This window comes from Hippocampus bargibanti, linkage group LG18 (assembly GCF_051943395.1).
Source record: "Hippocampus bargibanti isolate YZ-2025 linkage group LG18, ASM5194339v1, whole genome shotgun sequence".
NCBI classification, from domain to species: Eukaryota; Metazoa; Chordata; class Actinopteri; order Syngnathiformes; family Syngnathidae; genus Hippocampus; species Hippocampus bargibanti.
Window position 1 is genome coordinate 10,403,189 of NC_142751.1, and position 13,657 is coordinate 10,416,845.

The 13,657-nt window shown below is 40.8% G+C and overlaps 1 protein-coding gene across 3 annotated transcripts; it reads right to left on the bottom strand.

Moving 5' to 3' along the window:
- Positions 1-284: 284 nt before the first annotated feature.
- On the bottom strand, positions 285-13,611 carry rbm18 (RNA binding motif protein 18). Of its 3 annotated transcripts, none has more exons than XM_089021048.1 (6): positions 13,384-13,611; positions 12,743-12,853; positions 6,721-6,847; positions 4,902-4,988; positions 2,500-2,600; positions 285-856 (listed from the first exon to the last, which is right to left on the bottom strand). In XM_089021048.1, the coding sequence occupies exons 2-6, from the start codon at positions 12,847-12,849 to the stop codon at positions 685-687; spliced, it is 594 nt and encodes a 197-aa protein (XP_088877174.1). In that variant the 5' UTR covers positions 12,850-12,853; positions 13,384-13,611; the 3' UTR covers positions 285-684. The 3 variants fall into 3 exon arrangements, with proteins under 3 accessions (XP_088877174.1, XP_088877175.1, XP_088877176.1); XM_089021049.1 differs by having other exon boundaries at positions 12,743-12,856; XM_089021050.1 differs by having other exon boundaries at positions 4,908-4,988; positions 13,384-13,610.
- Positions 13,612-13,657: the final 46 nt, after the last annotated feature.

A 13,657-nucleotide genomic window follows, 5' to 3' on the forward strand; every position in this document is an offset into this window, starting at 1 on the left:
GAGCATTGGTAGGTTATTTTTATTCCGTGTTTTGAGGTTTAAATTGCTTTTTACAATTGCATGACAAGTATAATAATCTCCAGGTAGGTACAAGACCTGCAGTTCGTAAATTTCTCCCTGCTTAAAGAAAAGGAAGAAACAAAATAACTAGCACCACCTTAAAAAAAAATTAAATTAATGAATCCAAACATTTTTTTCTCTCCACAAAATGCCACAGCATTTTTGTGCCAGTCTTGCTTGCACAGTTGGTTTTGAAAAGGCTTCAAGATGCAGTCTATTGTGCATATACCAAACATTAACACACACACACACACACACACACACACACACACACACACACACACACACACACACACACACACACACACACACACACACGCACGCACACACACACACACACACACACACACACACACACACACACACACACACACACACACACACACACACACACACACACACACACACACACACACACACACACACACACACACACACACACACACAAATAAATTGTAACAGAACCAAATGACTGAATGTTCTTTGGGAATAATGTCATTGTCTATTTATATGTAAAAAAAAAGGCCCTGCTGGGATGGGTCAGGAGGGCCCGATGTGTGTGTATGTGTATATAAGTGTGTGTGTGTGTGTGTATGAAAGGGGAGGGTCCTCCTTGATAAGTGGTCATCTCCTAAACCTTCGAAAGGGCCTGCTATGTGATTTGGAGTAGGGCTCCCAGCGCTTCCTCTCTGGCGGCTTATTGTAGACGTAGGCGGACGGCCCCGAGTACTCCTCATCGGGATTCTCCTCCATCATCTGCAGCTTGGCCTCGATAGCCCGGATCTTAGCGCTCGTACTTGTGGAGGACGCACACACGCACATAGACACATAAACAAAATAAAATACGAGAAGTTAGTAAGCCGAAAGGGAAATACCGGCACAAGAGTACCCAATTTTAAAGTGAAATATTAAATTGGGGGGCGGGGGGGTGTATGGCGAAGCTAAGAGGAGGGAGGATGCATTTGGGCGGGCATGGAAGAAGACAGTGTTTTCATTTGCTCCCGGGCGAGGTGTGAAGAGCGCCATTTCAAGTCGACACTAGAACCCGAGTGGCGCGGTGTGTCCCGAAAAGAGCTCTCAAAATGGCATCCCGCGCTCTGAGTCACCGGCTCGTGGCTAAGAGCCCTCACTCTGCTTTATTTCTTGGAGATGCGGCGATGAAAAAGCTCCCAAGGACAAAGAGCCGCTCCCCAAAAATAATAGCAGCAGCAGAACTTGTCGATATGGAAGTAGATGATCAATGCTGGATGGATGCGTGGCTTGAGGAGCTCGCAATGAGAAGAAAGGAGCGCCAGCGCAGAGCGCCGATGCATATGTGTAACTGTCGCTGCTTGGAATTGAAGCGGATTTACGTGGGGCAGGAGAATGTGAGGCAATCTCCTTTCATACCAGCTTCATGTTTGCTTTCAACATTTAGTTTATAGTAGACGTGCACATTCAACCATGATGTCCGTGAACCACTGGTGAAAAGGATGCTTTGATCCACTCCTCTTTCATCTCGAACTGCTTCATACAACAAAGAGTGTGCAGAAAGTGCTTAAGATTGAATGACTGTCTCTTTGTGTTGTCATATAATTTTGTTATTTTATTCTTTTGACTTCAAGATGGCGCCGCGAGAGTGGCAGCCTTCACAGCAGCTCCTGTCTATTATTTTTCTATTTCTTCCCTTCCTTTCCTCTTCCTTTCATAACTTTGCTGCTGTGACATGTAAATGTCTCCACTGTGAGACAATTAACTCATTTACTGCCATTCACAAATTTATCCGGGAATTGAAAACATGATGTAGAGCGCCATTCCCGAATTTGTTCGGGTTTTGTTTTTTCATATTTGGGTGCCGATTAAGTGCTGGGAATGGCCTCTGGCAATGTTTTTATTGTTCCAGAAGGGGGCAGCATTTCCCATTTTTCCATGTTCACACTTCGTTCCAGCTTCAGTTGTTGTTAAAGCGCTATAAGTGTCCTTGAGAGTTTTGAAAGGCACTTATAAATGAAATTTATTATTATTATTATTATATAAACCCATATGTATGTACTGCATTGTATTTTGGACAGACACCCTCATTTCAAGCTCATATAACTCCAAACCCATATAATTTAGGAATTAACTACTTTTTTCTGATGAAAGAAAATAGTCTATGGTTTCTACCGCTGTATTGAATGTTTTTGCAGTCCTAAAACTCAATATTCTGTGCTGTTTTGGAGAATAACAAAAGCCCTGGCACTGGAGTGGACACATTTTTGCACATCGTCTGGCAGTGAATGAGTTAAAGGCTAATCCAATCCAATGAGATGAACCGTAGAGATCTTCTATCATAAATGGAAATTATCGGTCTGAAAGCAAACCTTTGGAAAATCCTGGGTGGCACATTTGTATTTCGCAATGAATACGTGCAAATCATGTAAATTCGGGCAAAATGCGTTTGCGTGAGCTCAAACAAACCTGAGGTGGTTCGTCGTCAAGGCTCCCTCGACTCCGTCGCCGCTGCTTGAAGGCTCCAGGCTGGAAGGCATCGTCTTGTCATTACGGAAACCTTCAAACCTCTGCAGAGGATGATGACAATTAAGATGACGGGGGCGGGTACCAATGGAAATAAAGAAGAACGGACAGGTGGAAAGAGAAGAAAGAGGTGAAATAAGTGCCAGGAAAGTGAGGGAAGTCATTCATGTAACAGATAGCATCTAGAAATGAAAGAGTGAAGGAGTTAGTTTAGCATATAGCAAACATCAACAGATGCCGGGAGAAGAACGGATCCGATAAGACGATTCGCCGACAGGTTGCCATCTGCATTCATTCATCTCAGCTAGCCAACAACGAATTCTTATTACCTATGGATAAAAAAAGAAGAGACACAAAATGGACATCATGTAACAGGTGAAACACAGACAAGCTCTTGTTATCGGGACATAATTGTCGAGCAATCTAGATCTCAAATGTTCTGGTCCAAGGAACTCTGACAGGGGACATTTTTTAATTCATATTTTTTTGGGGGGGGAAAATAAATAATTGGAAATGTTTCAGTTTTCGAATACGTTCCTGCAATGGGTTATGGTCAAAAACCAATGTTCGACTGTATCATTATTTTTTGTTAAGAGAGAAGCGGTATTATGTTAGGAGAAGTATTTTTTCCCCCCCAAGGCAAAAAAGTCCTAATTTTTAAAAGGGGATGTATCGTTGGGATAGTAATGGTCCTAGGAGAATTAAAGTCATTTTTCCAAGATTTTAATATGACAGAAAAACTTCTACACAATGTCTCTATTTTTTTCTGTGTATAAAAACAAACAAACAACCAGACAAACGTGCCGCTTTTCTGGTAATATCATGACATATTTTGGACAAATTTGTGAAAAAAAAGGAATACATGCTTGAAAAATGTATGTGCCCAATTCCCGGATTTTGAAAGTTTATTCCAGTAATATTCGCCCCCCCAAAAAAAGAAACATTATCCATCTATCTAGCTAGCTAGTTGGCTATCTATCTGGATTATCATTACTAGCTAGCTAGCTAGCTATCTAGTTGGCTATCTATTGGCTATATGGCTGGCTAGCTAGCTAATTGAGTCAGGAAACATATTAGCTATCTAGCATTCTATTAGCTAGCTAGCTTTTTATCTTTTTGAGTTACTTCCGGGTCAGTAAACGCTGGCGCGTGTGGCTGCCGCTACTCAACCACAGAAAAACATCCTGTGACTGTAAAGTGACCGGGAGAGTTTTGATAGGCTCTTATAAATGACATGTATTATTATTATTATTGTTATTATTATTATTATTATTATTATTATTATTATTATTATTATTATCTAGCTAGCTGGCTACTGTATCTAGTTAGCTAGCGATCTACTATATCTAGTTAGCTCGTTCTCTAGCTATGTACTATACCTATCTATATCTACATCTCGCTCTCTCATTTTCTACAGTAAAGAAAATAATCCAATTTCCTTGGTGTAAAATTGTCCTGCATACAGTGTCAACTCCAATTGCTCCAATGGGGGATATTTCGCTTTGGAAGATGTGGTAATTGTCATAAAAAAATAAAGCTAGGCCCAGGTGATGCAAACGTGACACCGCGTGAGCGCTTGCACGTGTGACCGTCGGGTGTGATTCATCTCTATACAGGATATCCCGCCACTATACGCCAGTAAGCAGCCTATTGTTAAGAGACAAGAGTTGTGCTTAGATTCCGCTGCTAGTTCGGAATCAACGAACGACAGGGGGAAGAAAGGCCACAAAATGGTGGGACGGATTCTCTTTCAGCTCATGTGCTTCAGGTTACAAAATTCAATCGCATGAGCCATTCAGCTGCGTAAAAGCTATCTATTAGCTGGCTAGCTGTATGACTATTTAGCTGGCTATCTATTAGCTATCTTTTAGCTGGCTAGCTTAATGGCTGTTTAGCTGGCTGGCTGGATTGATGGCTGGCTATCTATTAGCTAGTGAGCTATGTGGCTATTTGGCTGGCTGGATGGCTGGCTATTAGCTATCTATTAGCCGGCGAGCTGTATGGCTATTTAGCTGGCTGGCTGGATTCATAGCTGGCTATATATTAGCTATCTATTAGCTAGCGAGCTATGTGGCTATTTAGCTGGCTGGCTGGATAGATAGCTGGCTATATATTGGCTCATTAGCTAGCTTTCGATCTATTTCAGTTACTTGCGGGTTGAGTGAACGCTGGCGCATGTGGCTGCCGCTACTTACCCACAAAAAAACTCATCCTGTGACTGTAAAGTGACCTTAAGAGTCTTGAAAGGCGCATATAAATGAAATGTATTATTATTATTATTATAAGATCGTTGCTTTTGACGCTCCCCATCAATGCATGCTGAAGTGCAACAGTGTGACACTTACCCTTACCTGTGCGTGGGCCCATCGCACAACCAGTTTCTTGGACAGCGCCAGCTTGCCATTCAAGCACTGGATGGCTCTTTCAGCTTCCTGTCAAAAAAAAAAACCCACAAAAAAACACAAAGATGGATGTGACAGTAGTAACCAGCCGCGGTTGATTCCGACGGACAGATTTCGGTTCTGAGATATTTAATGAAGCGCTTCATCTGGGTGGGTAACCCTGTGTGAGTGTAGAAGATAAACACACACTTCCTTTGTATAAACTCTTTGGGGAGGACTTCATAGCTCAGGGATAGACACTGGCTGTGAAACTAGATGCTTATCATGATCCCTCCCGGCTCATTGTAAAACAAATATAAGCCGCCCGGTGAGTTAAAGGACAACCGACACCTCCGGACAAGTTGCGTCCATAATTTGTAAAATCACTTCAAATGACTTCTACTGTGCGCATTTTACAAAGATTCCACTGCATATAGCTATATTTTACGTTTTAAGACTTGCACTGAATCTTCATGAAGTCTATTTTTCGAATTGATGACGATGCCCTCAGTGACGTCCATAGGGAACGCCCCCGACCGCGAAAGCGACAATGCATTTTGGGTACTTTTTTTCATCTGAAAACACTGTGTTGTGTCATGATCTGGTTGGCGACCAACGGGGGGCGCTGTCGGCCCCGCCTGCACCTGCACAGGTGCTGGTCGTCCCGATCAGATTGGCGACCAGCGGGTAGCGACGTCAGCCCTGCCGGCAGCCTCACAGGTGCTGGTCGTTATAATCAATAACACTTAAAGGGACACCTGGCACGATCATCCGGTGCCGATTCATTGTTTGTTTGCTGCTTGTTTGCGGCATGCATTGTGTACATGTTTGTTTAACCTTGGCGGACTTTTACACTTGGTTTTCTTTTGCTACTTTGTATTTTTTCCATTCAGATCATTTTGATGTTTTACATTTTGTTCCTGCTGACTTTATTTTAATACAATTTGTCAAACAACCTCCTGCTCCCTCCTGCCTGCTTTTTGGGATCCGAACCCGCCATCACCACCTCGCAAAACGTGACATGTTGATCGCGAAATTAGAAGGAAAACTTCATAAATAACGCAATGGTGAATCGTTGTGTGTCGCAGCCAATTGTGGTAACACGCATAAAGAAGGTGTAAGATTACACAAATTCCGAGGGGACAAATCAGACCATTTCCAACTGAGCTTGTGCGCCATCTTGTGCATTTTCTGGGCGGAAGGACTTCTTTAATCGATTGCAAACATTTATGCTTTCCTCTTCAGAACTATTTGAATCATATTCATAACTGGATGAGTAAAAAGAAAGCATCTTCTCTGAATCTGAACTCTCTGAAGCCATTGATTTGATAGTCAAAGTCAAAGAATCATTTTAAGAAGCAAAATTAATTTTAAGATAAAAAAAAAGTTAAAGAAGGAGAATTCACTTTGTGATTTAATTATTGATACAAAACATCTTGAAGGGCATCGGCTTCATCTGTTCAGTTGCCAATAGATTCAAAACATAACGTTAATATTAATTTTGTATGTACAGGTAACATCCGACTTACGACCAGCTCGACTTACGACCACCCGTACTTACGACTATGACCTCCATACACTATTTTAAACATTTTAATTCTACACCTGGCACCGCAACACGCTAGCAGGCCGGCAACGCGTACGCGAGTCAGCCTCCGGGTCTCTATTCAACATTTTCAATGGAGTTCAACTTACAACCATTTTGACTTACGACCGTTTGGTCGGAACAGATGTCGGTTGTAAGTCGGATGTTACCTCTACGTATATATCGATGTGTGTGTACCTCTCTGGTGTTAAAGTTGACGAAGCAGTAGCCTCTCGGTTGGCCTTCCAAAGGACCGGATTTGTGGAATAAGAAGTCAAACTGTTTGACATGGCCGAATCTTTCTAGCAGCTTCACCAGGTGATACCTGCCAGGAGAGGAAACATGGTATGAAGCATACAAATACAAACTCACACACATGGATAACAAAAAAAAAAAAAAAAAAACACAGTGGGTGCCAAAAGAGGTATGTGATTTATCTTTATTTATTGTGTCACTCTGGAAGAAAAGCGAAGGTCATTTTTATACCCGCATAAGAAGGATTGTCATCTACGGCGGGCGACTGTGCAGCGTGACAGTCAAATGTGAAGGCTAACGAGAATGTCAGTTTCCCCCTCCCTGACACCTTTTTAGCAACGGGCCAGCTGGCGTGGCACACCCGAGACAGTAAATCTTTTATTGAGACAATGACGAGGATACGGTAGCAGGACAATGAGGGAATAAAACAAAGGAAGCCTCAGTGCTCCCCTCCCGTGCGGTGGACTCCACAAACAACATCCAGCCTGCGACGGAACTTAGATATGCGCTCACGGAAGAGCTATGCGCGTGGAAACGTGGGTACGGCCGGCCTCGTCGTGGTGTAAGGGGGGGAGGTTGGTGGAAAAAAAATGTGTCTTCTGGGAAAAGAGGCTGGACAATGAGACCTGCGTCACCTAGCGGCAGCCCGGCTCGACTTGGCTGTACTGGCTTGAAGGACAATGTCGGTAAATCTAATCAAAATCAGAGCACCCCCCTAGCGGTATTTTTAGACTCCAGATTTAGGCGATGTTTCCACTTTGGGCTTCATGCTCAACATCATTTAAAGGACAACTGATGCCTCCGGACAAGTTGTGTCCGTAATTTGTAAAAAACACTTCAAATGACTTCTACTGAGTGTATTTTACAAAGATTCCACCGCATATAGCCATATTTTACGTTTTACGCCTCGCGCTGAATATTCAGGAAGTCTTGTTCTTGAATTAGTGACGATGCCTACCGTGATGTCACGTCTGGAACGCCCCTGACCGAGAAAGCGACACACAATGCATTTTGGGTACTTTGTTTGGTCTGAAAACTTCGTGTTGATGGCGAAATTAGAAGGAAAAAACATAAATACCGCGATGGTGAATCGTTGTGTGTTGCACCAAGACTACTATTTGATACTAGTTGACACAACTTCCTTGCAGACAAATCATCCCATTTCCAACGGAGCCTGGGCGCCATCTTTTGCATTTTCTGGTGCTACATTGGAGTCCAGACGGCTCGAATCGATACGGGAGGACTTCTTTAATCGATTGCAATCATTTATGCTTTCCTCTTCAGAACTATTTGAATCATATTCATAACTGGATGAGTAACAAGAAAGTATCTTCTCCGAATCTGAAGCCATTGTTTTGATTCTAGAGCAAGGCAAGACGACCTTCTGAAACTCGGCATCTCCGAGGTCATTTTGAAGTAGTTTTGGGACACTTTAACTTATTTTTATTGGTGTTTTGCATTTGACGAAAAAATATCAGCCCGTGTGTTTTGGGTATTTTAGTTTTTCTGATGCCAGTTACGAAATAAAAAAAGGTGTCGGTTGTCCTTTAATTCATTTACTGCAATTCCTGAATTTATTCGGGAATAGAAAGTATGACGAAGAGCGACATTCCCAATTGAGTTTGGGTTTTGTTTTTTTATACTTGGGTGCCGATAAAGTGCTGGCCTCGCAATGTTTTTTTTTTCCTTCCACAAGGGACCAGCATTTCATTTTTCCGCATGTTAGCACTTTGTTCCAGCTTCAGCTGTTGTGAAAGCGTTATATAAACCAATATGTATGTATTGCATTGTATTTTGGACAGCCGCCCTCATTTCAAGCACATATAACACCAGACCCATATAATTTAGGAATTAACTACTTTTTTCTGATGAAAGAAGAGAGTCTAAGGTTTCTTATGCAGCATTGAATGTTTATGTAGTCCTAAAACTCAATATTCTGTGGGTCCTGTAATTCAAGTGACAATGACAAAAACCCTGGCACTGGAGTGGACACACTTTTGAACGTCTGGCAGTGAATGAGTGAAAAAGACAATCTCCAGGACTGATGGTAACAACTTGTGAAATATGGTTTTGTTTTGTTCAATGGCCTCTTATTGTTTTGTTGTTATTATTTGAAACCCCAAGTGGGTTTTTGTGTATGCCTGGCAGTAGGAGCAACGCTGCACGACAATGCGTAGTGCGTGCGTGTGTGTGTGTGTGTGTGTGTGTGTGTGTGTGTGTGTGTGTGTGTGAGCGCGTATGGGATGTGGAGGGCGACTTTCCAGGTTGCGGTACAGTAGTACACTTGTATAGCTCCCTTGAGGGCTTTAGACCACAGATGACTTCTGCTTTTCCCAGACAACACCCTGCAAACATACTTCAACAAAGCATGTTCAAATATTGGATATGAAAAAAATTAAAATAAAATTATATATAAATATAGACATAAAATCATATATATATATATATATATATATATATATATATATATATATATATATATATATATATATATATATATATATATATATATATATATATATATATATATATATATATATATACACACACAGTAAAGTCTCGTTATATCGATATTCTATTATATCGACTATTTCTATGCACGCACGGAGAAAATTACATGCAAACAGGGTCGGATATATCGATAGTCCCGGTTATATCGATATTTTTTCGGACTCCCTTGAATATCGATATAACGAGACTTTACTGTGATATATATATATATATATATATATATATATATATATATATATATATATATATATATATATATATATATATACACACACACACACACTGTAAATACACTGTATATTTAGTTCACACAAACCCACAAAAAAAAGAGAAATGTAACCTTTATGTCTGTATTAAAAAAAATACTGTACTGTATACAAACAGTGCCTATACAATGCCGATACTCCAAGAACATTTTTGGATACTCGCAAAAGAACCACAATGGACTCCGCCTCATGGGAGCAGTAAAAACCGCCGGAGGAAGAAGAGATGGGGAGGAGGGATGGTGGAAGAGGGGTGGTGGAGGAAAGGGCGGGAGAACCTGTGGAGAGTGAGAGTAAAGTTCAGAGCGGCAGCGTTTTACGGCAAGGTGAAAGGTGAAGGCGGGAGGATGCCGCTGTGAAGGAAGCGAGGTGAGAAGATGGGTAGTAGCGTAAAGGAGGAAAATCGGAGGGGGACAGTGATGATCAAATACCAGACAGAGTGTGTAAGGCGAAAAGTGTGCAAAAATTTATTTCCCAGAGGAAACCATTAAAATGAGAATAATCCGTTCCCAGGTCCCCATAAAACATAATTTTCTACTTACTGATTTTCTAAGCCTTAAAACTGCACAAAATATACCTTATTTTATGTATAATAAATGTGCTATGGTATTATAACTAAAGAAATAAACTGTACATTATAATAAAGTTGTTTTATTTACCTTTGTGATGGTCGTTGATGGCTTGATGGAATGGAGTGGCCGGTTTCCTCAGCATTAACCTCTTCACTTGATGAGGAACGTAACCTTCTTCTTTCACCATCTTGAGGAATAATCCCTTGTACGTGCTTTCTCTGTGATAATTTTATCTAGTTCCTCATCAATTGTGCTCTGTTTAGCTGGGTTGATCGCTTTTTGCATCAAGTGTACAGATGGCTCGTGCGGGTTGTTTGTGGAGCCTGATTGATGTATGATGATACAGTAAAGTCTCGTTATATCGATATCCAAGGGAGTCCGAAAAAATATCGATATAACCGGGACTATCGATATATCCGACCCTGTTTGCATGTAATTTTCTCCGTGCGTGCATAGAAATAGTATCGATATAACGAGACTTTACTGTATTTTGACCTTGCAGTCTACACTTTGCCTTTTAACTATCAAAGTTGAAACTCTCTCACTGTCGTCTGCCTGTTTAAACCACCTCCCCTCACTGGTGCATTCTTGACCAATCACGTGGCTTTAACCGAAGACTGGGGGCGGGGAATAGAGGACCAAAACAAGCCGGCTGCCAATTTGTTGCTCGAAGAACGGGCTTGTTCGTGAATGACACATAAACCGAGGAGTCACTTTATATTGACATTGGGCTTAATAAAATAGGAAAATCATTCTGGAAATTTTGTCAAAGCCAAAAATTTCATTGGGTTGCCCAACTTCAAAAGTTGCCTTGAAACATTGTTTTTTTAAACAATGTGGGAACTGGTTAAAATGAATACAAATAAAACCGACTAAAAGCAAAATAATCAACGACACAATTTCAAGAGTGCAGTGCAGCTTTGCACAAAGCTAATCGAGACCCGGCATTGGAACAAACAAAGTAACCCGCTCAGTGCCAGCCAGGAGCTAATTAATCTTCCCAATCAGCAATGGCGGCCATGGACATTTCTCATGTTTTCTCTTTAAAACAAAACGGCGCACAAGAGGCGCTATTTAAAACAGAAGTGAAGCAGGGCATAGGCAAGGGAAGGAAACGCCTGTCTAGACGCCCACCAGAGCCTGAAACACATACATTCTACAGAAGCGAACACACGAAACACACGAAAACAATCTCCTTTACGCAAAATGTATGACTTTCCATTGCAGCGGATTGCGTCGCAAGGTAATTTCAAACCCAGATGATGGTGAGCGATTTGTTTGAATTATTTTAAAACACACCGTGACTTGAGGTCGTATGTAAAATGGCGACAGACAGTCAATTCCTCTGCACAAGTTGAACTGTGTCCTTTGTTATTTGTTTTTGACTTCAAGATGGCGCCGCGTGAGTGGGTGCCTTTACAGCAGCTCCTGTATTTTTTTTTTTTTGCTGCTGTGAAATGTACATTTCTCCATTGTGATACAAATAAAGGCTCATCTAATGTAATGTAATCTAATCTAAAGCGTTGGGTAGATATAAAAAAAAAAAAAAAAAAAAAAAAAAATATATATATATATTCATTTCATATTGAGTGACAGGTAAGGTTTAGTTTGTTATGGCAAATGAAGGATGGTGAAAAAATATCAGCAAACATTATCCAAAATGATGATGATGCTTATTGATGTTTAAAGGGCTTTCATTTGAAGATTCAAGTGTTTTTAATGTGGGCCCAGAACCCATCAAATTTTTAAGTCAAGGCGAGGAAAAAAAAGGAAACACGGACTATTGTATTTTAAATCGCACAGCCACCTTATGTTAACTCAATACATTTTCATATATCAAATATGCTGTTTTTATACTTTCACTATGTACAGTTCTTTATGAAACATTTTTGCACAGTTCTACATTTCAGTACTTTGACATTTCTATTTTGCTTGAAATACTTTCTTTATCTCCCCCCCTTTCAAATTGCTGCTGTGGGTTGCACATTTCCCCATTGTGGGATTATTAAAGGCTTTCTGGTTCTAATTCCGATACAGTTAATACAGGTTTTAAGACTGATACTATGATGGAATTATTATTATTATTATTTTATGTAATTTTTTTAACAAGAGAGTAGTCAACATTCAGATTACATCTGTGGGATATGCACAAAATAAAGCAAAAAATGCACAGAGAGAGAGCGAGACAGAGTAAACAGGGCAGGTGGGTGAAGAACGATGGCTGCCGCTTTTGCAGAACAGCTCCACGCCTCGCTGGCACTAATTTACACACCCAAGCCCGTCTGCTCAGTGTCAGCCTGCAACACACAGGCGCTACACACACACACACACACACACCTCATCAATCATGCATGTACTCACAATGCAGTGGCTCTCTCTGGGAGGCAAACGTAGGCAGCTTTAGAAGGCAAAGTTTGGGATTTATAACGTAGACTGCCAAACATCAGTCTCGTGTTGAACGCTTTAACACTGCTTAGAGTTGGCAGCTTCATGTGTGGGTGTCATATTTGTTATTTTGGAGCAAAAAGTGGATTTATTTTGAGTGCTGGTTCTTTATATTGTGTGTGTGTGTGGGGGGGGGGGGGGTGAGGTTGCAGTTATTCAAGGTAATATACTCACTCAGTGATTTTGGGATCGATGTTGCCTATCCACAAACGGTTTCCATCATGGGCCCCACTGTCTGAAATGATGGAGGCATTTTCCATTGTCTCTGCTGCAGACGACATACGTCTACTGACAAGAAATATCATTAAATGTACATTCTGCTTCGTATTTCAAGAAACTGTATGGTGGAATAACATTAGTTTACTGATCTATAACAGAGGCAAAGAAACACCATGCAACATTTACTGATCGATGCTGACCAGTTTAAGTTCATTGAAACGATAAATACATTTGTAGGCAATGGTGAAACGCATAAAATATGCTATTCTTAACATTGACTTAAGATGAAAATACAATTAAAGTGAAATCAACTTGATCGCTCTCAAAAACACATGAGACGGGGCACCGAAATGAAGACACTTTCAGCGTTATAGATGCGATGTAGTTTGACGAAAGAATTCCGATCTGACGTTGAAGAATACAAACTAAACTCGTTAAAATCCAAACATACATCTTGAATTTATAGCTAGCTGTTCGGTATTACATAATTTGCTCAACAGTAAGCACGTTACCGATTACGCGAAAATTTGAGCAACAAACATTAACAGATGCTTTATTTTAGTAGTTTACGAGCGATTAGCATGTTTAGCACTTACCTCTTCGCTGTATCACACCTGTAAAATGACCGCGGCTTCTTCTTGGATCGAATCCGCTTCAAATCCCGTTTTCGGGATGCGGTGTTGTCAAATAATAATAATAATATTCATTTTAAATCCATGATGTGGTTTTGTTATTCTAAATTTTGTTGAAAGTGCTGTTTCGAATGTAAATTAATGGATTTCCACACGTCCCAAAACACAGGCGCATTGTTATGATGTGTTGATGGTTGTTGAGCACTCGTTTTGCGTTACGTATCTCCCAATCACACAG

What these genes read in the sequence shown, in the direction of transcription:
- rbm18 (XM_089021048.1), bottom strand. Translation starts at nt 12,849, where the DNA reads ATGTCGTCTGCAGCAGAGACAATGGAAAATGCCTCCATCATTTCAGAC. An exon ending in GGGCCCACGCACAGGTAAGG is followed by an intron (nt 2,601 to 4,901) that starts GTAAGTGTCACA and finishes CATCCTCTGCAG; the next exon opens with AGGTTTGAAGGTTTCCGTAA. An exon ending in TTGACGACGAACCACCTCAG is followed by an intron (nt 857 to 2,499) that starts GTTTGTTTGAGC and finishes GTCCTCCACAAG; the next exon opens with TACGAGCGCTAAGATCCGGG.